At 58.2% G+C, this 26,314-nt stretch overlaps 1 protein-coding gene across 1 annotated transcript; it reads right to left on the bottom strand.

Annotated features, from left to right (window-relative positions):
* Window positions 1–1,443: 1,443 nt before the first annotated feature.
* SLC38A8 (solute carrier family 38 member 8) lies at window positions 1,444–21,207 on the bottom strand. Its single transcript, XM_041772449.1, has 12 exons — window positions 21,100–21,207; window positions 20,559–20,679; window positions 20,074–20,264; window positions 16,501–16,699; window positions 13,101–13,242; window positions 12,099–12,200; window positions 9,360–9,417; window positions 6,711–6,825; window positions 5,112–5,259; window positions 4,533–4,741; window positions 3,314–3,365; window positions 1,444–1,937 (listed from the first exon to the last, which is right to left on the bottom strand). Exons 2-12 carry the CDS (start codon window positions 20,596–20,598, stop codon window positions 1,844–1,846), a joined length of 1,350 nt encoding a protein of 449 aa, XP_041628383.1. The 5' UTR covers window positions 20,599–20,679; window positions 21,100–21,207; the 3' UTR covers window positions 1,444–1,843.
* Between the last annotated feature and the right edge of the window lie 5,107 nt (window positions 21,208–26,314).

Here is a 26,314-nt window from a genome sequence, read left to right as displayed (position 1 = left end):
CCCACTGCTGCCCCGGGGGCAGTTCTGCCCCAGTCACATCCCAACGCTGAGGCCCTCGTCCAGGGGATGCTGTGGCCCCTGGACATAGGGTGTAGAGCTGGCCAGAGGGCACTTGAAGACTCCTGTGTCCCTCTCACTGGGTGGTTGTCTATACCCGCAGCCAGGGTGGAGGAGGGAGGAGGAGCCATTCCATCTCTGGGGTCCGGCAGACGAGGTCCCACCCCCTTGGCCACTCAGAGCATGTGAAGGAAAGCAAACAGACAATGGAATTTAAGCCCAACTCGGTCCCGACCCCAGCTGGACCTCACAGGAAGGGCAGCCCAGATTATCTCCGAGCCTCCATGCCTCACCTGTAAAATGGGCCAAGTGGAAAACAGGCTAAGTCAAAGGAGCCAGACCCGAAGGCTGTGTGTCGTACGAGTCCCTTTGCATGGAGCGTCTGGAAGGGACAGATCCATAGAGGCAGCAGACTCGTGGCCCCCGGGGCCGGGCAGTGACTGTGAACGGGAGCGGGCCTCTCTGGGGATGACAAACACACACCGCAGTCAGATGTTGGCGACGGTGGAATGACTCTGTGCGTGGACTAACACCCACGAACTGCACACTTTGCAAGGGTGAACTTTATGGTAGGTGAATTATAGCTCAAGAAAAATTAGTACAAGTGGACGGGCTGGAAAAAACAATCAAACCCAGTTGTAACACCACTAGCCTCAAGTGGTCAGGCACACATTACACAACAACAGAGGGCCCGGCCCCCCGCCTACCATGTCCACACACGTGGGCCCCTCCTGGCTGTGGCACCACCGGCTTCCGCAGACGTCCCACGGCGGAGGAAGAGCGGCCCGAATCCAGGGCCATCCAGGACATCCCAGTGCAGGGTCAGTGCCAACACACACAGCGATGGAGGAGCAGCAGGGCCCCTGGCCGCCTCTCCCCCCACCTCCTCCCACCAGGCTCCTTTCCCCTACACCCTGGCCCCTGGGCAGATCCCTGTCCCCTCGCCCTGGGCTGCAGGTGAGACTCCTCACCCCAGGACTAGGGTGCAGTCAGGAGGGAACAACAGAGCCAACAGTCCACTGGGCTCCCAGGCCCTGCAGGTCCAGCCAGAAGGGAAGTGGGTGGGGGGGTCTCCTTGGGGTCCTCTCAGCAGAGTGGGGGCCAAAACAGGGCTCCCTGGGCCTCAGCCACTACTTCCGTTATGAATTGTATCCCCTGAAAATATTAAAGTGAAGTCCCAATACCTAGAATCTGTGGTTGTGACTCATTAGGAAACAGGATCTCTGTGGTCCCTAAGGTAAGAGGACATCACACTGGACCAAGGTGGCCCTAATCCAATGACTGATGTCTTCAGGAGAAGAGGGAAATCTGGACGGATGCACAGGGCACACAGGCACGTGGGGAGGGAAGCAGAGGCAGGAGGGATGCATCCAGGGGCCAGGAAATGCCAAGAACACCAGCAACAACGATGGCTGGAAGAGGCAGGAGCACCCTCCCGAGAGCCTTCCGAGGGAGCAGGGAGCGAGGGAGCGAGGCCCTGCCCACACCTCAATCTGGGACCCGGGCCTCCTGACCTGGGAGGATCAACTTCTGCTGAATGAAGCCACCACCACCCCCCGCCCCCGGGCATGTGGCCTTTTGTTAGGGCAGCCCCAGGACACCAACATAGCCTCCTGAGCACTGCACCCAAAACCCTCTGAACCCACAGACGCCCCAATGAGCAGCCTCAGAAGGCAGAAGGTATCTGTTTCTGCAGCATCTTTATGATGGAAGGGACACAGGTCTCACCGGGGGACGCAGGCAGCCGTACCAGGACAGCGTGGAGGCCGGGCCGACCCCCTCCCACTCAGAAGAGTTCCAGGGCCGCAGCCACCGTGCTCTGCCCGAAGATGAAGGTGCCCACGAGCACGGAGACCACTCCCCACACCTCCAGGCAGCACCTGCCAGTTAACATATACACATCAACACGCTCTTCTCGACTCCTGTGCAGCCAAGCCAAGCACGTGCAGAGGGCGTATCATCCCATGAAGCCAGCAGAGTCACCAATTTGGAGAAAAACCCATATTATTCTCCCTCACCTGTAGGGATGGGTTCCAAAGGCAACTGGGATAATTAAAACCTCACACTGCAACTGTTAATTGAGGACTTCATTCCTCCCTAGCATTTCATCAAAGCCAAAGAAATGGCAGGGGGAGACACCTTTCCACTCCTTTCCCTCTGGGAGCAAGGGGAGGGGAATGAAGCCCCGCTGAAAATGAGGAAGGAGGAGAAAACCCAAAGTCACCCACGATCGGGACAGTGTTTGGGGCTCCAGGGTAAGGGAGGCAGAGGCGGTCGGCCCTGGTGGCCACTGAGGACATGGGCATCTGTGAGCTTCATGACGTACCGGCCCACACTGCACAGATGGGAGACGAGATTCCCACAAATGGCAGGGCTGCCAGAGACATTTCTGGCCCCATTAACAAAGGCCACGGGACCCGCTGTCATGGACAGACTGTCCAGTGAAGCAGAGTCGTGAACGCCCCCGTGTCGGAAGCAGGGAGAGCGTGGTCCGTGTGCCTGGGGCCTGCAGGCTCCTGGAGCAGCGCTGAGGGATCACAAGGCCCTGCAGCGGCACCAGCATTAAAAATATCTTCAAAGCCCACCAGTAAGAACTGTTGTGAGCTTGGATCAAGGCACAAAACAGAAGCGGCAGGACCTCAAAGACTGTCGTGGGCAAGAGCCCTTGTCCGGTTCAGAGACATCCAGAAGGCCCTTCTCCACCCAGAGGGAGACGAAGCCTATCCATGGGTAACTCCCTGTCCCCTCACCTGCAGGATGGCCGTCCTGTATGGCAGGGAGGGGAGTGAGGGCTGCCACTGAGGAGGTGACTGGCCAGGACCTGCTGGCTTGCAGAGGGGATGCGCGACCCTACTGGCCACATGGCCTCCAGAACACAGGGTTCCATTAACAGGACCAACCTGTGCCCCATTCTGCCTGGGTCTGAGTGCAGGATGGGGAAAGATGTGGGGCTGAGGACCTCCAGGGCCCAGGAAGAACCTAAACCCACATACAGCTCCCAGCATGGACTATTCCCCTCTGAGCAGCAGGGAGAGCCATGCTTAGACGGACAGCACACAGGCCCCAGGGTCACAGGCCGGGGTTCCATTCCTGTTGGACTCCCTCTCACCGCGTGGATGAGGGCACGTCCCATGGTCAGCAGTTTTCTCATCGGCAGGACAACGGGTCTCCGTGATCCCTGCCACGTGCTCATTCTGTGTGCCCTGAGCCCATTAAGTGCCCACCCATGCTGCCACCATTGCCTGGGGACACTCACTTGACTCGTGGTGCTATGGGCTCGACGCCGACGGCACAGATGAGGCACAGCCCTGCAGAGGAGACACCACGGCAGCTCTTCATGGTCAAAACCAGAGCAACCACGCGCTCCAGAGAGCCCCATGAGCACCCAGTCAGCACCCAGCCATCCCCAGGGACCCGGGAGGCCAGCCAGGCCTTTGCCCAAAGCGGCCCCCCAGGCACAGCAAGCCAGCTGTGGGGTCCTGGCTCGGCAACCCCCTCATATCTTGGCCCCTCTGAGCCAGTCTTCAGATGCCAGGGTCTCTGGGATGACACCTCAAGGGCCAGACTTGGGGCTGGACGCCTGGGATGCTTTGGGCAGCAGGCAGCTGCGGATGTTTTTTCTTTCTGGCTAATAATTCTCCTGGGATTTGAAGCCAAACAGTTCCGCCTAAAGCTTCCACGGCACCTTCCTCCTTGAACCCTTCCTGGCCGGCCCTTCAGAGCATGGACAACAGCTAGGGCTGAAAGGTAGCATCCAGGCCAGGGGCACCGAACCCCACTGACTGGAGTCTCAGACTCCAAATAAGCAGGGCCGAAGCCAGCAGACCCGGAGCAACCGGAGGCCAAGGGAGGCGGCCACGTGACCACGGCCCTCGCATCGGAACGCGCTTCCCGGGGCAGAGGGAGCCAGGGTCGTGCCCTGAGCACCAGCAGGCGCCACGCACGTCTGCTTCCCCGGGAGGCCCTTCCCGAGCTTCCCAGGCCGCGATAACCCTCAGGCCACCTGGACTCACCTTGACGCACTCATACCGGGGAGGTTTGTCAGAAACCATCCATCGTGGAAACCACGTTTGCCTCCCAGGTCAGGGAACAAGGTAAGAAAAAGATGCTCACGGGGCACCTTTGAACCATGTGAACTCCGTGTAACTGGCAACATTTTTTTAAAAATAAGAGGAAATCCCACAGTGAGCGGCAGCAAGGTGAGAGTGGGCGTGTGGAGCTGACTCGGCCGTGCTGTGCGGCCAGGCCTCGGGCCTCGGCGTCTCCCTGGCAGGAGGGGATGACGACAGCACCCCCAGCAGGCACGGCCCCGGGCGGCCAGTGCGATGTTTAACCTCGGGTGTGTGCAGTCCCCAGCCCGGGTCTGGCTCAGTGGCCAGGACCGGGAGCCATCCTACGTCTGTGGGGCTCCCACGGCCTCCAGGCCCCGGAGCTCCAGGACTGGGGGGCCCCACAGAGCGGAGCAGGTGCCTCACCTGGGAAGATGAAGATGAAGAAGGAACTGATGCCCCCGATGATGCCGATGATCTCGCTGAGGTCGGGCAGGAACAGGGCCATGGCCAGCGTCACAGCGACCCACAGCACGGTCAGCAGCCCCCGCACCCACGGCCCCGAGGGCTCCGCCAGGGTCCTGGGCCCACATGCCTGGCAGCAGCTCCTCCTCCAGAAATCCTGCATCACCGACCTGGAGGCCACACCAGCGCAGGCAGCTCCAGCCCCGCCTCGGGTGCCCCGCAGCCCCTCCGATTGCCCTGTACGCCCAGCAGGGCTCCGGTCCCCCAAGGACCACACCAACCCTCCTGCGGCTTGGTGTGCAGCAGGCCGTCACAGAGAGGGCCACGCGGGGTGCGGTTCTGGGAGGGCTGGGGAGCCGGGCTCCAGTCCCGACCCTCACTCTCTGGGCCGCTGTGGGCAAACCGTCTCAGTCCCCCCTCTGCATTCTCCTCTACGGGGATCCCCCCAACGCACGAGCCCACGAGGTGCCTGGCGGGCCCTGAGCCTCAGTGGAACCTCATGCCCGGTGGCAAGCAGAGCCCCAGAGGGCCAGGCCTCACCTCCCCAGGAAGAGCGCAATGGGGTAGACAGTCACGATGGAGACCCCGAAGAGAGCCCGGGCCACGATGACGACCACGTCATTGCCTGGGTAAGACATCAGGATGTCAGCAGAAACTTCTGTCCCGAAGGTCAGGAAGCCATAAACCCCTGGGGGGCCGAGAGGGTAGAAGACGAGAGAGGAGATTAGGAAGACACCAGGCCGGTGGCAGAGACGAGACGGAGAGCACGGCACAGGTCACATGGTCAACGACACTGCCAGAGTGGCACAGACACGGACGGCAGCCACACCTGCCGTGGGCACTACCTCGCACAGGGGCCCCAGCGCTGTGTCGTACGCCTGAGGCTAAAGTAACATTGTGTGTCCACCACGCGCAAAAAGTACTTTTTTTAATGTCACATCCCCACCTGCTCCGGTACGGCACACTGACCGCACCCAGCTCCTAGCATCCTGAAGGCCCTTCTTGGGAGCCAACAGAGGTTCTAGAAGGATTCTCCGAGTTGCGGAGGCTTTCCTATCCGCGGCCAGCGGATACTCTGCGCTTCGGACTCAGAACGCCTGCTGGCCGAACCACGGCTCATCCTTTTTTCTGCTCCCAGTGCTGGTGTGAGAGGCCCACTCTCGGGAGCACCCGGCGCTCCGGCAATTATCACGACTGCTTCCGTGCCCCGTCCACCCCACACCTGGCAAGGCACCCACTTTCCTGACCAAGGGTGTTAATGGTTGCTGGAATCACACAGCGAGTGACGGCAGGATCAGGGCACCAGGCCCTGGCCCCACACCCCAACCCCCTCGGCACCCTGGGCACCTGCCCTGTCACGGTACTGTTCATCCCTGGCCGAGAGCCGCACCTCATTTCAGTTTCTCTTCAGGCCCTTTCCATGAACCTGCTGGCCCCAGAGGGGACTCTCAATCACCAGGTCATGGCCCTCCTGCCCAGAGGCCACAGATGGACCTGACCTCCCCTGCCGGGGAAAGGTTACCCAGCTAGTTTCTCAGGTGATCACGAGAGTCCAAGGAGCCTGAGACGTTGGCGGCAGCCCAAGGGCTTCCCAGGTCCGCAGCTCCCAAAGCTGGGTGGAAGAAAGGGCCCCTGGGCTGGAGGGAAGCGGCCAGCCAGAGTCAGCCTGAGACCGGGGCATGCTGTGTGACCTTGAGCACGTCACGGCCCTCTCAGAGACATGCTCTGTCACCTTTGGAGACCCTTCTGCCTCTGGTAGAGGTTTGCAAGCACCCAAACCGGTCAAATCCACAAGACCGTTTTGTGAAGTGACCCAGATGTGACGCCGTGATGACCACCATCACTGTGCTGACAGCAGGGGACAGGGGGCAGCGTGTAAGAGCAGGGCCGTCGGGGCCAGCCGGGCCAGGGTTTGGGTCTCAGCTCTGCACATCTAGTCAGGAGACCCTGGAGAAGCCGTGGAAACCCTCTGAGCTTAGTCACCTCATCTAGGAAACGGGGACCTTCCCTACAGGGTAAGGATTCAGTGGGTGAGAGCTCCCACACCGCTGAGCACACGGGAAGCACCCTATAAGCACACGTTAGTCGGGGTCCCCTGCACTCCCTACCCAGCTCCGCAGCGCCCCAGCGGGGCCTTACCTGTCAGCGAGTAGATGAGGCAGCAGGCCATCAGGGACAGCACGGAGACCAGGGCCCAGTGCGAGAGGCTCTGGTTGCGCATGCTGCGGTAGATGGACACTGCAGCTTCGTGACACTGGAAGGCAGGGGTGGAGCTCAGTGGGACTGGGGCTGGCGCGAGAAATACCTGTAGCAACCTAAAACGTCCCAGCGCCCCAAAGCTCAGAAGACCACCCAAACATCCGCCAACCATGGAAGGTATAAGGAAATCAGCAGAGGGTCACACGTGGAATATTACACGGCACCGAAGAAGGATGGACCCGACCACATGCCTGCACACGGGAGAGCCTCACAGCTGTAACGCTGGGCAAGACTCCGTGGACGGGAAGTTCAAGTTACAAGCAAAGCACGCCAGGACCAGGGATCTCGTCGGCAGCACCACCGACGTCTGGGGCAGTCCTGCCCCAGTCCTATCATAGGATATCGAGCGGAGTCCTATGATTCAGTGGGCCTCGTCCCCCCACTGGATGCCAGGAACACTACCGAGGGCGGGGCTGCCCCCTGGGACAGCGTCTGGGATGGGGTTGGGCGGAACGTGGCCACACAGCCACCCACCGAGGAACGGATACACAGGCTGTGCTCCATCCGTGCAGCGGAGCATTCCGCAGCCACAGGAGGCTACAGGCTACGACACGGATGAACCTCAAAAACACGCCAAGGGACAGAAGCCGGTCACGAGGGACCGCACGCTATGGGTTCCATTAACATGAAATGTCCAGGACAGATCTGGAGAGAGACAGGTGTGGTGGCCGGGGCCCGGGGACGACCGGAGCAGGCAAGGTGTCCTCCTGGGGCGATGGAAGTGTCCGAGAACGGACTGTGGGGAGGGCCACACAACTCTGTGACCCTGAGGTACAGAGGACCTCTGAGGCGTACTCTGCAGAGGAGTGAACTGCTATGTGAGTTACAGCTCAACCAAGCTGTTTAGAAATCACAGCAGCAGGGGAGTCTCGAGTGTGGCCAGGAGGCTGGGCGCAGGGCCCGCAGCCCACCTTGCACCTCCCCGGCCCTCGGGACCCCACACAGGCTGGACGCGGAGCCCTGCTAAGTGTAGGGGGAGGGGAGCCATCTGACCAGGCCAGAGCTCCTGAGGACAACAGGCGACCTCCCCCTGCCCCTGCCCCTCTGCCTTGCCACCCCCTCACCTACCTCCTAACCACCCTCACCTACAGCTGCCCTACCCCCACCCCTAGGTTCCAGAAGCTCCCGGCATCGGATCCTAGCAGCCCTGGGCCCCAGCCCCATCTCTACCCGCACCCCCAGCCTGCAAGTCACATCCTCTACCAGCTCCGCTCGCTGCCTCCCGTGTCCCTGGAAACCACAGCCCAGGCCCCGGTTGCTAGGAGAGGCGGTTGAGGGAGCCAAGGCAAAGGTGAGGGGGGCACCCCTCGTAAGCATCTGGAGAGCCGCCCCCGCAGCGCAAGCCTGCCACACCATATGGTGCCGGGGCACGGGAGGGAGGGATGCAAACCACATCCAGACAGACCGCTGACAGCAAAATCATCGCTTCAGATCTTTCAAAATATTGGGTGTGCTAGAAAAAATGTGAGAAACTCCTGTAAGCGGCTTGCTAAGCCCCAGAAGCGATCTATCAAGTGATTTATAAGGAAGATAAATGGAAATGTTCCAGGATTTTTTTTTTTTTTCAAACACGATTCTCAAAGAAAATGCAAGATGAAGAAGAGAAACAGGAGCTGGTTGGCACAGAAGGGAAGAGAAATGTCAGGCCAGGAAGCCCTGCTGTCGGGCCTGGACCACATGCCCCTGCAAACTAGATTTTACTTTGGGATGGTTTTGGTGGTGGTGGTGTGCTGCGGAGGTGGCTGTTTTTAGGAGGGAGGCAAAGCTTTCCTAAAATAAACAATGAATGGAGTCAGCTGCCAGCTGCGAAAAGACTGGAAGACCCCAACCAGGACCAGAGGCAGGGAGCAGGGGCCCAGCCCGCCACCCCTCCCCTCCTGCACCATGTGGGTGCCTGGCTTGCCCCATGCCGCTCTCCCTCCGTCCGGGACCCTCTTCCCCCAGGCTCCTCAAAGTTCTTCTTTGGCATCGGTGTTTGGGAAAGGCCACCTCTGAATCTGCCCCCTGCAGGGCTACCTCAGAAGGCCTCCCGCTGGACTCCACACACACGGCCCATCCTCACTGTGACGTCCGCTCAGAGACCCTGGATGTTGCACCCCGTGGGGCCCACCACACAGCCACCTGGACACCTGCCAGCCCTCCTGGCCTGCAGGCCTCCTGAGGCAGTATCTCTCCCCTTCAAGGTGCCTGGGGCAGGACCCACCTGCATAAAGGTGTTCTAGGTCTCTGGTCATGCGACAGTCCTCTGAGAATTTTGCAGAGGACAGAACAAGCTCTGGATCCCCACACTGTACCCCACACCCAACAAATGTGCTGTTGGTGCTGGGTTCCTGGGTTCAATGGCAGCTCACTCCTCACTGAGCCCAGATGCCAACCCACATGCACCGTCCCCAGGAGACAGCCCATCTCGTCCTATGGCAAGTCTTTGAGCTTCCTCCCTGACAGGGGGTCACACTCTCCCCAGGGAGCGGGGCATCACCACCACAGCGTGCAGCATCTCACTCCCCCACAGGCCCCTGCTGAGATTACCTGGAACCCAAAGCAGATGGTGGGGAAGACACTAAATACAGAGGTCCAGGAGGAGGGTCTGCAAAAAGACAAGAATGGATGTTTATCACGAGTGCAACTCAAAACAGTCTCAACTTAAAGAGGAGTTTTCAGCAATACCAGGAAAGTGCAACAGCCCGACCACGAGACCGGTTCTTCATTACCAGGAGGAGGACACATGTTAAATGCTGTGCCTTTTTTTGTTTTTTTTAAAGATTTTATTTATTCATGAGAGACACACAGAGAGGGGGGGGGGGGAGAGAGAGAGAGAGGGAGGGAGGGAGAGAGGGGCAGAGACAGAGGGAGAGGGAGGGAGACACAGGCTCCATGTGGGAGCCCGACGTGGGACTCGATCCCAGGTCTTCAGGATCATGCCCTGGGCCGAAGGCGGCGCTAAACCGCTGAGCCACCCCGGCGTCCCAGTGCTGTGCCCTCTAAGTGAATCTGCGCTGATGTGGGTTCATGCGACCTTCTCCATGCAGGCTGAACTCGGGCAGGACGTGGCTGGAAGGAATTCCCACCTTCCTGCTGAGGTTGCCTGGTCCCATCAAGGTTAGGGGCGGGGACACAGGCAGCACCCCTCAAATCCAGCAGCGCAAGGATGGCTCAAGTGCCATCCTCGCTGCCTAAGAGGATGGAGGTGCACAGGGCAGGATCATTAGGTTCAGCCCTCTCGGTGGTCCCCAGACGGGGAGCCCCCAGCTTCCTCTGACAAGGAGCTCTGGATGCCAGCCCCTGGAGCCTTAAGGGACAGAGAGACAGAAGCAGCACCTGCTGGCCTTGGTCCCTGGTCAGCTCTGGCCCATTCCTCTCTTCCCTTCCTCCCTCCCTCTGCCCTGGGCCCCATCCTCCTGGGCCCTCATCTCCTTGTCCTGCCCTGATGAGGTTGTCACATCAGCAGCAGCCTCCATAGCTAAACCTAAGGCTGCGGCTCAGCCCCACGTGACCCCAGCAGCAGCATTTGGCAGCAATCACTGCAGCCAGCCTTCTTGAAATTTTGTTCACCGACTTCTGATTCCTACCTTCTATCCTCTTCTATCCTGGGTTGAATAATATCCCCCCAAACTTATATCCCCTGGGAACCTTGGGACAAAGACTTATTTTAGAGGGGCTCCTGGGTGGTTCAGTCAGTGAAGTGTCCGCCTTCAGCTTAGGTCATGATCCTGGGGTCCTGGGATCGACCCCACATTGGGCTCTTGGCTCATAGGGGAGTCTGCCTCTCCCTCTCCCCACTATCATGTGCGCGCCCTCTCTCTCTCTCTCTCTCTCAAATAAATAGAACCTTTTTTTTTTTTTTAAAAGGCTTATTTGGAAATAGTCTTTGTAGATTTAATTGGTTAAGGTGAGATCACACTGGAGTGGGGTGCATGCTAATCCAACGACTGGTAACCCTACAGAGAGAAGAAACAGACAAGGGAAGAAGGCCCTGTAAGGACAGAGGCAGAGACTGGAGGGATGCGCCCACGTGCCAAGGGGCGCCATAGATGGTGGGGTCACCAGAAGCTGGAAGGGGCAGGAAGGAGCCTCCCCTAGGAGCTAGAGGGAGCATGGCCCCACCACACCCTGTCTCTGGGCTTCCAGAATCAACTGGGGAGCAACTTCTGCTCTTCTCAGCCACCCAGTTTGGGGTCATTTGTTGTGACAGCCCCAGCCTCCTGCTTCACCTTCACTCTCTCCTTCCACAAGCTCTGCCCCCCTGCCCCTGAACTCCTGGGGCCGGGCTGGGTACCGGCTCAGGGGCGGTTCTTACCCAGCCTGGCAGCCTGAGGTGCCACCTCTGGGCTGACACCAACCACATGTCTCTCTCCAGTCTGGAGCCCCCTCTGACCTCCAGACAACAGGTCCAACTGGCCACCTGATGTCTTCGCCCGAGGCCTCGGAGCTGCCTCCAGCCTACCACGTCCCCACATGACTTCCTCCCCTAGCCACCTGCTCCTGTCTTCATCCCAAGAAGAGCACGGCCACCCTTCCCAGTGTTCAAGCCCAAAGCTCAGTTACCCTGGTCTCTTCTCTTTCCGATGTTCTACTTCCGATCTGTTGGCCAGGAGGGGCCACGTAATTTGTGGAGCCTGGTGCAAAATGGACATACTTCACCCCCAATCCCCTCACTTATTCAACGGAGAACTTCAGGACAGCAGCAGCAGAACGTTAAACCAAGTACAGGGTCCTTCTGGGACAGGGCCCCAGTGACCATACTGGTCACAGGCCTGTGGCACTGGCCCTGCCATGAGCAGATGTGATTTTAAGCCCTACTTTGCTCAAAATCCTGCAGCAGCTTCCCAAACCGAAGTCCTCACCATGTGCGGTGTCCCTAGAGGATACCCCCACCCACCTCCAGTCTTGGCCTCGCTTCGGCTGATCAGGCCACACCAGCCTCCACACATTCCTGCTCCCTCTGCCCAGGCACCTATGCCTTGCTGGCCGGCTCTGCTGCCTCCATGCTGTGGGGGGACAGGTCTGCAACAGCCTAGGAGCTCCAGACTGCTGTGGCATTTAGTGCCTGTGTGTCCCTCATCTGTCCTTGGCCCTTGCTAGTAACAGCTGAGTCCATCCTGAAGAAGGACAGGGGACTCCATGGAGCTCTGTGGCATCAGAGACATGAAGGATTTCACAGGGAGGTGCCTGGACTCTGTGCAAACCACAGGGAGGCGAGTGTCCCTCCTGCAAGGATCCCCCTGCAGCGCCCCCGGGAGCTGTGAAAAGCCACCCCCTCCAACTCACCTCAGTGCAGGCCGGGTCTCGTGAACGAGGCCCTGGGGCCCGAGGTAGTACTGCACCACGATGACCAGAGCCAGGTAGCAGGCGGCCAGGGTGCCTAGGATGCTAACAGACGGCGCGCAGCGTTAGGGGCCTCCGTGGTGTGGCCACAAATGTGAGGGGACACCAGCCCCACCAGGTAGAGCCCAGGGGGCCACCCAGAGTAGGGTCTGAGTGCCAGCTGTGCCCAGCTGTTGGGCAGCATTCTCACTGCTGAGCCTCAATTTCCTTGTCTGTGCAATGGGGACAGTGGGAAGACAGCTTCAGGCAGGGCGCTCCTCTGGCCCAGAGGTCAGATGAACCAAATTCCTGACCAGGCCAACACCTGTGAAGGTGTGATGGCTCCAGGTACCCCCGTTTCGCCAACAAAAGCCGTATGGCTGCTCAGATTTGGCATCGCAGTCGGGATGCCTTGGGCTTGGCCAGGCCCCAGCGGGGAGCGCCCCGACCCAGCTGATAGGACAAGGGAGCCAGGCGAGGGCTGGACACGCCGAGGGACTCGGGTCTCCTGCGTGCTGCTCCTCTGTTCTAGCTCCCAAGTGAAAGGTCTGTGGTCACACACAACAGGAAAGGCAGGCGGCAAACCCTGACGGATACTTGTCCCAGACTTTATCTTTTCAAAAGATAAACAAGCCTCAGATGGTAAAATGAGAACACATCAAGCCTCAGATGGTAAAATGAGAAAAGTGCGTGTGTGTCCGGTGTCTGTGCCTGAGTGTGTGCAAGAAGCCTGTAACGATTAGAGAACGACGCGCCAGCAGCAGGTCACGTCAATACGGGGAGGGTTTATCTGTTTTCCATCACGTCTACATGCTACTTGTATCATTTTCCATCTTTTTTTCTCTTGTCCGAGTGGGAGGACCGATGCCGGCAGCTTCCCTGATCCCAGGCGGAGAGAAGACCGGCCGAGGGGGACCCGGCCCGAGCCAGCACCCTGCCCGGGAGCAGCTGCAGAGCCCGACGTACCTCGTGTACTTCTGGAACCCGATCTCCCGCGGGGCCGACAGGGGCAGGATGACCAGCGCGGAGAGCAGGGTCAGGGTGAAGCGCTGGTCGGCGTACCAGGGCGGCGGGGCCGGCGGGGCGCTGGGCAGCAGGAAGTCACTCACTGGCGGTGGGAGGGCGGGAGGGCAGCACCCGCTGAGAGCCCTGCACGCCCCCGCCCGCGCTCAGGGCTCGGCCCCCGGGTCCCCTGCTCCGGGCCCGTGGGGGGTTGGCCGTGGGCACCAAGTCAGCCAAGGGCAGGAAGTCAGCAACAAATGAAAGACAAATAAGAGGCCCTAGTGTTTTCGTAGGAGATGCCTCTGGTTTGCTCCAGAGCTGGATGGGTGTGTGGGGTGGGGGCCAGGAGTGGCCTTTCGGTGCTGGTGGTGGGACACAGAGCAACCACGTGTTCACATGCCCTGGACCAGAGGAGGAGGGCAGGGACGAGCTGCCCAGGTCTGCTCCACAAAGTGTCGGCTAGGGGTCACCTGGGGGTACTTGGCTGACCAGATGCCTCGGCTGGAGGATCCTCGATGGCTCCACACTGGGTGCCTGGTGGGGCTGCCTGGGATCCATTGTGCCCTCCCCTGCAATCTCGGGGACTCTGCACCCAGCAGGCTGGGCTGTGGCAGGGGAAGCTCCTGAAAATCCCGGTACAAACTGCGTGTCCTCTTAAAGGCGAGGCCTGAACCTGGCACTGCATCACATGGGCCAGACTCTACTGGGCCGAGGGGTCTTGGAGCCCCTCTGATTCAAGGCGGAGGGGACACAGACTCCCCCCACCTCACCCCCGGCTTCCACCCACCTCTTAGTGGAGGCGATACCCACGAACCTGGGACCATTTCTTCATCTTGCCGTTTGGGGTGAGGTGGGAGAGCAGTAGTGGGGGAGGAGGGTGTGGATGGCAAAATGGGCTGACGCTGGGTGGGGCACTGAGCTCCCTATAGCCCTGCTGCTGGGGCTGGGAGCTAGGGGTGGTTCAAGGCCACGCGGGGCTGCTGGCTCAGGGGGACTCTAACCCTTCTTTGGGCTTCACCAGATGCTCAATAAAGCCAGCCATGCAAAGATGCAAAGAAATGAATGGCTTCTCAGAACAGCTTTTTTTCTACTGAACCACTGCAAAGGGAGAGTCCTAGCTTGAGGTCGCTCCAACAGGCACCCAGTTCCGGGCAGGACAGCGAAGCAGGCGTTCTGGGCCAAAGATGCCCAGGCAACACAGGCACCCAGAAGCCACATGGCCTGGGAAGGGGTGCAAGCCCCGCTCATGCATCTGGAACTCCTCAGTCAGGAACCCAGCTCTGACACCTGGGCTCCAGCAGCTCCTCTTGAGCCCTCATTTTCTAGAGCATTCCTCGAGGTCTTTCAGCACCTGTCACTTTTCATCATTTGTGCTCAGTGCATGCAGCGACAACCCCAAGCTCTATTCAGCCCTCCTCCCAAGAAGCCTGGGCTTGCCTACAGAGAGACACAGTCCCAAGGACCTAACCACCAACACACACGCAATGCTCTGTCCACCCCAGTCCATCTACCCAGGGCCAGGATGGCTTGTATCCTCCTCATTGCTCTAATCTCTCCAGCTGCCCTACTCCTGAGCCGGAGCGCAGCCTCTGAATCCTTTTCAACCCAGCACCACCCCAGACAACCAGAGGTAAAATCTGACGTGACTCTACTTGCCATTGGCAGGCAGGGTGCTTTTGTGCCCATTTACGCACTGAGAAGTTCAGATTTACCAACCTCTGTGCTTTCTGGGGGAAGAGTACTGCCCGAGACATGGAAGCCTTGCGTTTCAACATCTCAGCACCGGGGGCCTTCTCATTTTTGGTTCGAGTGGCAGACCAGAACAGCCAAGTGGAGAGACCGAAATCCAAGCATATACATAACTGCTTTCCAATTAAAAATCTAAACAATGAAAACCAGAAGCCATCAAGATGATAGAAAAAAAAACCAAACAAACCCAAGACCCAATCACATGCTGTTTGCAGGAAACGCATCTGAAACTCCCAGGCACAGTCAGGCTCGCAGCGAAAGAGCCCAGAAGAGAGAAAAAGCCAGAAAATACTCATCTTGAGGCTGGGGTGACTATAATTCATAGCTGAGAAGGTCGATTTGACAGCAAAGTACTACCAGAGACAAAAAGGGATATTTCATGATGATCTAGGGACAACTCATGGGCATGAGCCTGATAACTGAGCTTCAAACACCAGGAGGCAAAAATGGACAGAATTAAAAGGGCAAATAGGGGGTGTCATCTGGGAGGCTCCATCTGCTAAACATCTGAGTCTTGATTTTGGCTCGGGTCACGGTCTCGGGGTCATGAGATGGAGCCCCACATCTGAGCTTGAGATTCTCTCTCTCTCTCGTTCTCTCTCTGCCTCTCCCCCTGCTCACACTCCCTCTAAATAATAAATAAAATCTTTAAATGGGCAAATAGACAAATCTACAATCACAGCTGATTTTAAGACTCCTCTTTCAGGAACTGATAAAGAGACAGATCTAGTTATTCCAGTTAGAGAGAGAGAGAGAGAACATGAGCAAGTGGGAGGAGCAGGCTTCCTACGGAGGAGGGAGCCAGATGTGGGGCTTGATCCCATGACTCCAGGATCATAACGCTCATCCAACCTGAGCCACCCACGTGCCCTGAATAACTTGATTTGAAAAAAACAACAAAAAAAAACCCCCAGCAAGGCTTTGGAGGACCACCTGGAGCTGGAGCAGAGCTCTCGAACACACCACCCAACTGCAGAATGCACGTGCCGTAAGAGTGCACGGCGCGCCCACCACATTGGACCACATTGGGGCCCAGCCCAAGTCTGAAACCATGTGCAGGGTCTTCTCTGACTGTGGCACAAGAAAGGCAGAGACCAAAGGGGATCCAGAAAACTCCCAAGGATCTGGAAACTGAACCACACAAGTCCAAACATCACAGGAGCCAAGGAAGGAATTGCAGCAAAAATTAGCACAGATGTTGAGTGGAATAAAAAAAGGAAAACAGAGCGTATCAAAGTATTCGGGAGGGAGGGTGGCATGCAGCTAATGCGGTGCTCGATGGGGGCCAAGAAGCCAAGGGGGCCTGGGCTCAGTCCTGGAGGCCCACAGATTCAAGCTGTTACTGGCTCTCTCTCCATCAGGCTTCTTTGCAGCTGGTTTGGCTTCCCCGCCCGTACACTGGGTCGTTGCCACTAGACGCCCAGCACAGCCCTGCTCCCTTTGTGACCCTCGGGGTGCCCATAATTACTACTCCGGATCTCCCTCTGCCACAACATGAGGAGCTTGGGGTGGCTCCCCCCCAGGGCCCTGCCCAGTACCCACACCCCGCTGGTCAACCAGAAGCCCCTGGGGATTTCCCTATTTCCCCTACCCCCACCCCAGCACCGGTACGTACGCTTCTCCAGCTGGTCGCCAATCACCCTGAGGAAGGCCACGGAGATCATGAGCAGGTTGACGATGAAGCAGGCCTCACACAGCTTCCCGACGGTGGGGCCGCACAGCCCTCCAACCACACCCTGGTAGGTGGCCTGGCCGCTGATGGAGGCGGCGTAGCCTAGGATGACCAGCCCGCTGATGAGGAAGACCAAGGAGACCTGGGGAGCGGGACCGTGGGGCCAGGGCACACCCCGCACTCAGCACCCGCGCCAGCTGCCCCTTACACCTTTGATACCACTTCCACCTGCAGCCCAGGGGCCTCTCCCTGATGGGCCACTAGGCCTTCCTCTGCCCTGAGACCAGAGCTACAGAGCAAGCAACCATCCAGGCCTCTAGGGCTGTATGGCTGTGCATCTGGGGCTCATTCTTACCACCCTGCCCCACTCGCAAATGAAGCATCAGAAACCCAGAGAGTCTAAATTCCTCTCCTGAAATCCCATGGGTTTCAGGTTAAGAATACATACCACCGGGAGGGGTACGACAAATGCGTGTGCACAACCCACACCCATCGAGACAGCACACACTGCCATACCCTGAAGCCTTTTTCTGCCCTTTCCCACTATCATTCTGCTCCTGTCCTGACCCCAGAAGAAACCACTGACCGATCTTCACACCTGGCTGCTTCCACCCACAGTAACGTTTGTGAGGCCCAACCATACTGGGGGCACCAGGACTTTATCCCTATTTTTGCTGAGTGCTAGCCCATCACCTGGAGAGAACCACACTTGGTTTATCCAGTCCCCTGATGACACACATCTTGGGAAGGAAATGAACTTTCTAGAACAAGTGACATGGAAGACGTACGTTTCATCCTCCTGGACACACACCTAGGAGGAGAATTGCTGGATCACAGAGTAGGTGCAGGTCTACCTCTAAGAGTTCACCCGGCTGCTTCTCACAGTGGTTGGGCCACAACACCCTCCCCTGGTGATGTTGTCCCTAAGCTGGACTCGGTCTCCACATTCCCATGAAGCAGAGCCATGCAGGAGTTGGGGGACACGGCCAAGAGGCCTGAGGAAGCTGGAATGTCTGTCTTCAGACACAGTTCATGCCACTGGACAAGAGTATTACCCCCAAGAGGAACTTGAAGTGTCAGAATCAGAAGGAACATCTTCATCCAGGCTGTCCCTGTGCCTGGTCCCCTCTCTGCCTCCAGCACCCCCCTCACCTGGGCCACTCCCACCCTTCCCCCTCCTCTCCGAGGACACCTGCTCCACAAGGTCTCCTGATGCACGGCCCCGCCCCCGAGATGGGCTAAGCCCTCCACTTCGGGCTCCCACAGAGCCATGTCTTTCTTGGGCACACTTCTGTCCATACCCAGTTGTGACTTGTTGGCTACAGTCTCTGCAGATGTAAATAATATGGATGTAATTCAATAAAAAAGGAGTCTTTGCAGGTGTAATTAAGCATCTTGAGACGAGGTCCTTTTGGATAGGCCAAGGGTCTCTTCGAAGAGAAGGTCATAGGACAGTGGGGCAGAGATTGGAGAGATGTGACCACATGCCAAGGGACACCTGGGCCCACCTGGAGCTGGAAGAGGCAGGAAGGATCCTCCCCTCGAGCCTCCAGACAGAGCATGGCTCCACCCATGCCAGGTCAAGACTTCTGGTCTCTGGGACCCTGAGAAGGGACTTCTGTTGTTTTAAATGCTCTGTTTGTGGTCCTGTGGTCCAGCGGCCTGAGGACACAGGTACTTACAAGTGTCCACGTATCACGAGGTTCTCAGGCCTCTCTACCCCCAGACTCCAAGCTCCATGAGGGCTGGGATGGTGTCTGTCCTGCATTATCTTTTAGCCCCAGGAAGACACCCAGTACATGGCAGGCACTCAGGAGGAATTGTGGACAAAAGGAGGGGGTGGTGGGGTCAGACAAAGCCTCTGCCCATGAATGCCTGTCTGCCAACGCAACGATCCATCCATGTAGGACAGGGTAGCCCACAGGAACGACCCCGAGCGGCAGGACAGCAGAGCCCTTACCCCATGCCCAGGCCTGCCCAGGCCTGGTCTCTGAGGCTCCAGAGAGGGTCAAAGTGCATTGAAATTTCATGAAAGCGCCAGCACTAATGGGATCATCAAAGAGACTCACAACCTCACACCATGACCTCCCAGCCGTGTGGTGTTTAAATGCTAATAAAGGGCTAGGTGGGCTCACTGGCCAAGAGAAGTGGGGGAGGTTGTTGTCTGGGGGACAGGGAATGGGGTGTCGGTCCCCAGCCTCATTCCTTTCCTTGTTGGCAGTTTAAGTTGATTCATGTTTGGCCTTCCATCTACTCAGGGCAGGAACCTTGAGACCAACCTGCAAGCCACGCAGGCAGCAGCCCCATCACCTGGGAGCTCCTCAGAAATGCATGACCTCAGGCCCACCCAGACCTGCTCAATCAACAACCACATTTCAGCAAGGTGCCCAAGGAGACTGCACGTAGCGTAAAGGGTGGGACCCCACGTCCCCGCCTCACAGCCCTCCCCACTGCCCTGGCAATGGCCACACCTGTGCCTGACCACCTGCTTCCTCATTAACTGTGACTGGAGATCAGGCTTCTTTCTTGTTGTTCTGAAGAGGAGCCTTTAGGCTCCACACATGCCAACACAGCTAGCTTTCCCTTCACACGCACCTGGACAAGTTCTTCATTTCTGCTGGGGCTCAGCTCAAGGCCACCTCCGCAGGGAAGCCTTCTCTGACCGCTCCGCTCCATGTGCTGAGACATCCCACCCCTCCATGACATGACCCTTTCAGCACCGCCACTCCCTGAGACTATCTTATTTGACTTCTTGTATCTTATCTGATTTCCTCATTAGAACAAGCTTCCTGGAGGACAGAGGCTGCGTGGTCGTAGCCACCCAACATCAGAACAGGCGCTCGGCCAACGCTGGCGGGGGGGGGGGGGGGGGGGGGGCACGGTTACACCGGACACTACACGGGGTTGGAGGGAGCCGTTTCCAGGAGGACAGGAAGGCCCCATGGCCCTCACCAGCCGGCTGTGGAAGGGCTGACCACCAAACTCAGCAGTCGCCATCAGCTTGGGGGAAAGGATTTCAAGTAAGATGCAGCTGTGCTAGTGTGCGGCCGTCTCCCTGACGGGCGCCCAGGCCTGGACTTCCTGCGAAGGGAATTCAGGCCCGACGTCGGGGCCGCGCCAGAGGGCTGAGCCTGCTGAGTGGGTGTGAGGGTGTCACAGCGGCTTACACCTGATCTGACTGCGCACAGGGTTCGACTTTCAGCAACCAGCTGGTGAAAGAAGTCAACTGGCCAGGTGGGCGGCTCCGGGGCGGCGCCTTCCCGGCCAACGGGCAGATTCACCTGATGCAGGTGCCTGTGAGTACGGGGCTTCCGCGGCCTCGACCTCCCCGCCCTCAGCAGCCTGGGGGGGCTCTGCCCAGGGCCGCGGTGGGATGATCCTCTCCCCAGAGCAGTTGAGGGGGCCCCAAAGCAAGTCTCAAAGGTGTCAGCTTCCACAACAGGCAGCTCCACAGAAGCAATGCCAGAGATCCCACCCCGAGACACCCCCCCCCCGAAATACTCCACAGGGGCTTACCAGCTCCACCAGGAAGGCGGGGACCACCCCACCCGCCTTGTAGAAGGCCCAGGGGAAGTTGAGGAGGCCAGCCCCCAGTGCAGATTTCAGGAGGATGAAGACGGCGCCCAGTGACGACAGAGTGGGGCTGGCGGCCGCAGGGACCGGCTTCTCCTGGAGGCCTGGGCGGCCGCGCGCGGGTCCCTCCAGGGCTAGAAGCAGCAGCGGGGTGGCAAGAGGGGCAGTCTTCGCCCTGCCTTCCAGGCTGTGACGTGTCTTGCTCCCCGAATGTCCCTACGCCACGGTCGACCTCGTGTTGCCCCCTTAGGTTACCTGTTTCTGGGCTGGCCCCCCTCCCTGCCTTGGGTCTTACCCCTTCTGCCCTCAACCTCCCACCAGTCATCCTCACTTGGGCCCTCCCATGAAAGCCTGAGGCCGCCCCTGCCCTCCCCCAACTGCTCTCCCAGCCTCCACTCCCCCTGCCCATCCCAGCACATCACCCTTACCCCCAAACCCAGACTCCAGGGTGAGACTGTCCTCAGCCATCAGGGACAGGGCTCAGGCTCGTTCGAGGTGGTGCAGCTGCATTTCTTGGGTTCCACCAGCGGAAGAAAGAAGATTCTAACTCTGCCAGAGGGTGGGAAACGAATCAGGAATTAAGAGAGCCTTAGAAAGCATGGGCTGGGGTCACGTCCCCACACCTAGGGGGACAAGGACAAAAGGCTGAAACCATCCGTCCCAAGAACTTGGAGCTTCTGAGACTCCCAGCCTGAGGAGGGGTCTTAAGACTCCCTCCCCTCCCCCGCCCTGGTGAAGTCCCCTCCCAGGAGGTGGGGCTTGCCTGGCCGCCTGAGGGTCAGAGGGAGCCCAGCTGGGAGAGCTCAAGGGGCAGGCCTGCACCTCATCTCACCCACTGGCCTGGGTGCGGGGTCCCCCTCCAGGCCCCCAGTCGAGGAAGAGAGCTTAGAGCTCAGCGTCTGCACTTGCTCACAGTGTGTGATCTCTCTGAGCCTAGTTCCGCATCTGCAAAGGGGTCCATGCACCCACCCTGCAGCTCGCAGTGGGCTGCGGGGCCACTGTAGACTCCGTGCAAAGTCCTGGGCAGTTGGCAGGTGCTGCGTCAAGAAGCCTCTGAAACGAATGTTCACACGAAACACCTGGGGTCTTGTTAAAAGGCAGATTCTTTTTTTTTTTTTTTGTAAGATTTTATCTATTTATTCATGAGAGACAGAGACTCAGACAGAGGGAGAAGCAGGCTCCATGCAGGGAGCCTGATGTGGGACTCCATCCCGGGACCCCGGGATCACACCCTGGGCTGAAGGCAGGCGCTAAACCGCTGAGCCACCCAGGTGTCCCTAAAAGGCAGATTCTAATTCATTGTACTTGGGGTGTACAATCTTAGCCCAGATTGCACGTTACTCACAAGCTACAAGCTCCGGAGAGGCAGGTGTTGCTGGTTGGGACCAAACTTTCCTCCCACCTGATCTGTGGGCTGTGATGGTGGAGTACAGGAAACTGCATTCTGAAAATGCAGGCCCGTCCATGAACGTCACACCTTGTATTCAAATGGGAACCTGCTTATGCCCGGCACCCAGCTTCGAGTCCCCTTGAAGGCGCGTCACAACGCAGCATTTCTGACTCCCTGGGTCTGAGAATCTGCATTTCTGACCAGGTCCCTGGTGATGCCGACAGAGCTCGTCCAGGGACCTCCTCTTGAGGACTGAGGCTCTAATTAAACATCTGCAGTGGCAGGGCCTCACCCCATCAGTCCTTATCTGGCAGACACCATATCAGCGCTGAGGGCCTTTTCTCCGTGTGGTTTCCAACGGTCTCAATCCCCTGTGTCACCAGAGGACTGTTTATGCCTTTGCAGGCTTTGCATGGAGCGTGCTCAGTAAGCGCTAGGCCTGCTAGATGGCCAGCCTGTTGGCACAGACAGGAAAAGGGACCTGGGATTGCCCCCAGGAGTACGCAGCTGGACCACGACTTGGGTGGCATTTACGTTCCCACCAAGTGAGCAATGCCCGGAGCCCGGCCCTGCAGCTGGGGCCAGGCGTGTATCTGAGTCCTCACATCGAATCCCAAGAGGGTGTCACCATCGTGCTCCACAGGGGAGCACCTGTCAGGCCTGGGTGTGTCATCCCCAAACCTGCATCCCCCTGCAGCCTGCCCAGGACAGGAGGTACCGAGTGAAGAAATGAGTGAATGCACGATAGCAGGATGGACACAGACTCCAGAAGAGAGAGAAAGGTCATGGCTTCTTCCACATGGGAGTCTCCCGAGGCTGCCGTAACCAACGGCCACAAACTTGGGGGGCTTAAAACAGAAGTTTATTTTCTCATGGTTCTGGGCGTTGGAAGCCTGCACCAAGGTGTCAGCAGGGCCACCCTCCCTCCAAGGCTCCAGGCAGGTCATCCCTCCTGCCTCATGCAGCTCCTGGATGCTCCAGGCTCCATCTTCACATGCCACCCCCCAGGATGACCTCATCTCTAGCTCCTGACCTTCACTGCACCTGCCAAGGCCCCTTCTCTGTGTAATGTCACTCTACAGGCTCCAGGGCATGCTATTCAGTACCCTGTTCCCACATACCTGGAATCTGAGTATGTTCTCGGTCATTCTGTTGGACAGTCATTCAACAAACACTGACTGGAAGCAAGTCAGAGGGGAAAGAGCTCGCCACTCCGGAGGAAGGGGTGACCTGGGAGGAGATGGGGGCTAGACAAGTAGCTATGGTCCAAAGTGACTGTGAGACTCCAGGAGCAGGGGCATCTGGAGGAGCTCAGGGAGGAAGGTAAGAATGTGCACCCTTGGTGAAGGGAGGAGGGGACACATGGGGGGGTCCCCCAGGGCAGAGACTCAGATCAGGCACCTGGGAAAGGCCTTTCTTGCTCAACTGCATGTTGAAACCGCCCCCCTCTTCCAGAAGGTTTTCCAGGAACACAGTGAGGTCACTGGCCCCCCAGGAGGGCTCTGGGTACCTGGGCATCAGGTGGAGCCGGGCAGCAGCCCAGGCAGGTGGAGGGCACAGACCAAGCCCAGGCCCATGTTCCGAAATCTGCACAGCTCTGACCCTGTCCCCCCCGCATCCACCCGAGGCAGGGAGAGGAGATAAAGAACCCTCGGCAGCGGCTGGCTTTGTACTCCTTAATCTGGGCTCTGCGAGCCTGGGGCACCTCCAGGTCCCTGCCTGGACGCCTCATTAGCTGCCCATTAACGTGCATGACTTAGAAATTGGCCACTGGGCTGTGAAATTCCACTCAGTGAGGAAAACCTCTTAGTTCTGAGAGGCTTTGATATGCACTCCCTGCAGGCCTCCCAAAGGCTATGTGACCTTTCCGGGCAGTGCAGAGGCGCCCTGGGGGCCCCATCCGTGTGGGCGTGCTGGCGCCTGGGCGGACCAGGCAGGTGGCCGCGCGGTCCAGTGTAGGAGCATCTCCCTTCTGCGACATCCCAACAGGGGAGCACCTGTCATCAAGGGTTGTTCTCCAGGGTCCAGAGCTCCTTTCTTTCTCCACAGAATAAGGGTCACGTGGCAGGTTCAGAACTTCAGAGAGAAAACCACCTCTCTTGTTTCTCCAGACCTCTGTGCTTTCACCTGTTAGAAAGTTCTGGAAGATGGATGAGGACAGGTCCCAGGGGCCAGAGTCTGAAATGGGATCACGATAGTTCCTATCCCACAAGGCTGCTGGGAAGACTCATGAGAACGAGCCTTCGGCACAGGGGAGAGCAGCAGGTGTCATCTGCCAAGAGTGCATGTCAGATTCCATCATCGGTATTTATGCGTCTTCACCTCGGTCTGATTCTGAGCTTCTGGAATGGCATCCTGAACCCTGGCCACTAGGAATCCTGGAGAAACTCTTCTGGTGAAAGCAGTACTGGACTCACTCTCAGAGCTGCAGATGACATTGTTCTGGGGCGAGGCTGGCATCAGGATCTCGCCATGGAGGAGCACAGCTCTGGGCAGGCAGTGTCCTGTGCTCCTGGGCCCATGGTCCCCCGGTATCCCATGTGTCCCGGGCCAGGGGCAGCTCATCAGAATCCAGCTGGGGTGAACCTACCCCTGGGAGGAGTGAAGTCCTGGCTCCTCAGAGGACAGGAGCCCGGGGCCTGCTGTGAGCAGCTCCACCTGCAGCAGCTAACCACGGACCCAGAGTCTGGCGCAAATGCACTGCAGCTCCAGGACAGGGAGTCCCAGCATGCTCGGCTGAGTGATGGCCCCTGAAGGTGTCCTCATCCTGATCCCAGGACCTGCGAGTACATGAATGGACACAGCAAAAGGGACTCTACAGAGGACAGGAAGTTAGGAACCTCGAGATGGTGCCAGTGTCTGGCATGGGTCAAAGGTAGGAAAGGAGAAGGCGGGGTCAGAGCTTTGAAGGTGAAGGGGGGCCAGGAGCCCAGGGAGGCAGGCTCCTCCAAAAGATGGAAAGGCCAGGATGCGGATTCTTCCCGGGAGACTCCAGAGGAAACCAGCCCTGCCCACACTCGACTTCGGCCCGAGGCTGACTTTGGCTCTCCAACCTCCAGACAACTTTACAGAAACATGTTATGGTGGCAACAGAAGATGGGACTTGCCCAGCACCCTGAGTTCTGATGGTCGGGCCCCTCAGGCCGGAGGTCTGCTGACCCCCACCCACCACCAGGGGTCTCTTCTGCAGGGCAGAGGCTGGGCCTCTGGGTGACACATGGCCCCATGGGCATGGGCCATGCCAGGTCTTGCTGTCCCCTCCCTCCAAGGAAGGGCTGGTGCCCCAGGTTATGGCCCAGAATCCAGCTGTGGGAGAAGGGAAGGTGCCCTCGCAGCCAAAGGAGGACTACAGGGTCTCGGGCATCTAGGTCCTGACCACTAGGCCCACAGCCTCTCCCAGCCTCCAAGCCATGGGCTCCTACCTTGCCTGCTGCAGGAACCCCCCCTGAGGAGATTTGGAGGTCTGGATGCTAAGTCATATAAAATCTACCATCTTACCCATGAAAAGCAGAGTCCAGGCCCACATACCGCACATCCGCAGTGTTGTGCAACCGTGCCCACCGCCATCTAGTTCCAGAACTCTGCATCCCCCCAGGGAAAGCCCTGTACCCGTCAGTGGGCATCACACTCCCCCCACCACCCACTAGCACACTAGCCCACTGTCTGTCCCTACGGCCACCTGTCCTGGACATTTCACGTGACACAATCTGTGGCCTTTTGTGTCTGGCTTCTTCCATTCGACGTGATCATGAACTCGAGGTTCATGATCAGTATTTTACCCTTTAGTGGCTAAAAAACAACCTGGTGTCTGGACGGGTCTCTTTCTACCATCTGCTGACGCATACATTTGGGTTGTTTTCAGCTTTTGGCTATTGTGAATAGTCACGTATAGATTTTCTCAAACACCTGTTTTCAATTCTTTTGGGTCTACGCCCAGCCGTGGGATCGCTGGGTTGGATGGTAGTTGTTTACCTTGGGGAGCTTTTAAAACAGATTTCTAAGCTCCTCCCAAGGAGCCTATAATTCAGTAAGTCTGGGGCAAGGCCCAGGAATGTGTATTTCTAAGCTACTCATCTGCAGTGCCCTCTGGTCACCAGCTTGAAACCAACATCCTGTGTGTTAATATCTGCTTATGTGGGTAGTACCAACTGTTACAAAAAAAAAAAAAAAAATTCAAGACTCTTACTATTTCTCTGGAAACTTCTATATAATCTATATATAGAATCCTGGTCTCCATTTTGTGTCCAGCAAATCCAAATCTAAGTAGCATGGCCATTGTTACCAGTAAGTGAGCATCTTTCCTGCTGTGGGAAAATAGGAAGCAGCCTGGCATCCAGGGCTGGAATGCTGGTCTCGCCATGGTTTTCTCATCTGTGAAATGGCAGTGAGAGCATCACAGGTGGCTACGATGCCCAGGTGGCATCACGCACGTAAGACATGGGCCAAGGCCAGGCGGATGGTGAGCACTCTGAAGCGTTCGTGTGCATGTTGCTGGGGACAGGTGCTCTCGGGGCCCCATCCTGTGGGAACACAGGACAGGTACGGTCTTGGACAAAAACACCTAACATAGGTGGGGCTGAGGGTGGTGTCCGGGGGCCCAGCTGTCCGCATCTACAGCTCACCTTCAAGGTTCCTGCTGACAGGACCTCAGCCTGGCTCCCAAGAAAGACAGTGCCCGTTAGGGATGAGCCCTGGGACCCAGCCTCCATGCGCACCCTGCCCCCTGCAGGGACCTCAGAGGCCCTGCAGACTCCCAGATGTATCTGTGGTTGTGTTGGGTTGACTGCCCTTTTT

Source organism: Vulpes lagopus, chromosome 10 (genome assembly GCF_018345385.1).
Source record: "Vulpes lagopus strain Blue_001 chromosome 10, ASM1834538v1, whole genome shotgun sequence".
Classification (NCBI taxonomy): Eukaryota; Metazoa; Chordata; class Mammalia; order Carnivora; family Canidae; genus Vulpes; species Vulpes lagopus.
The sequence above is the reverse complement of the archived record's forward strand: the minus strand, read 5'-3'. Positions and strand labels throughout refer to the sequence as shown.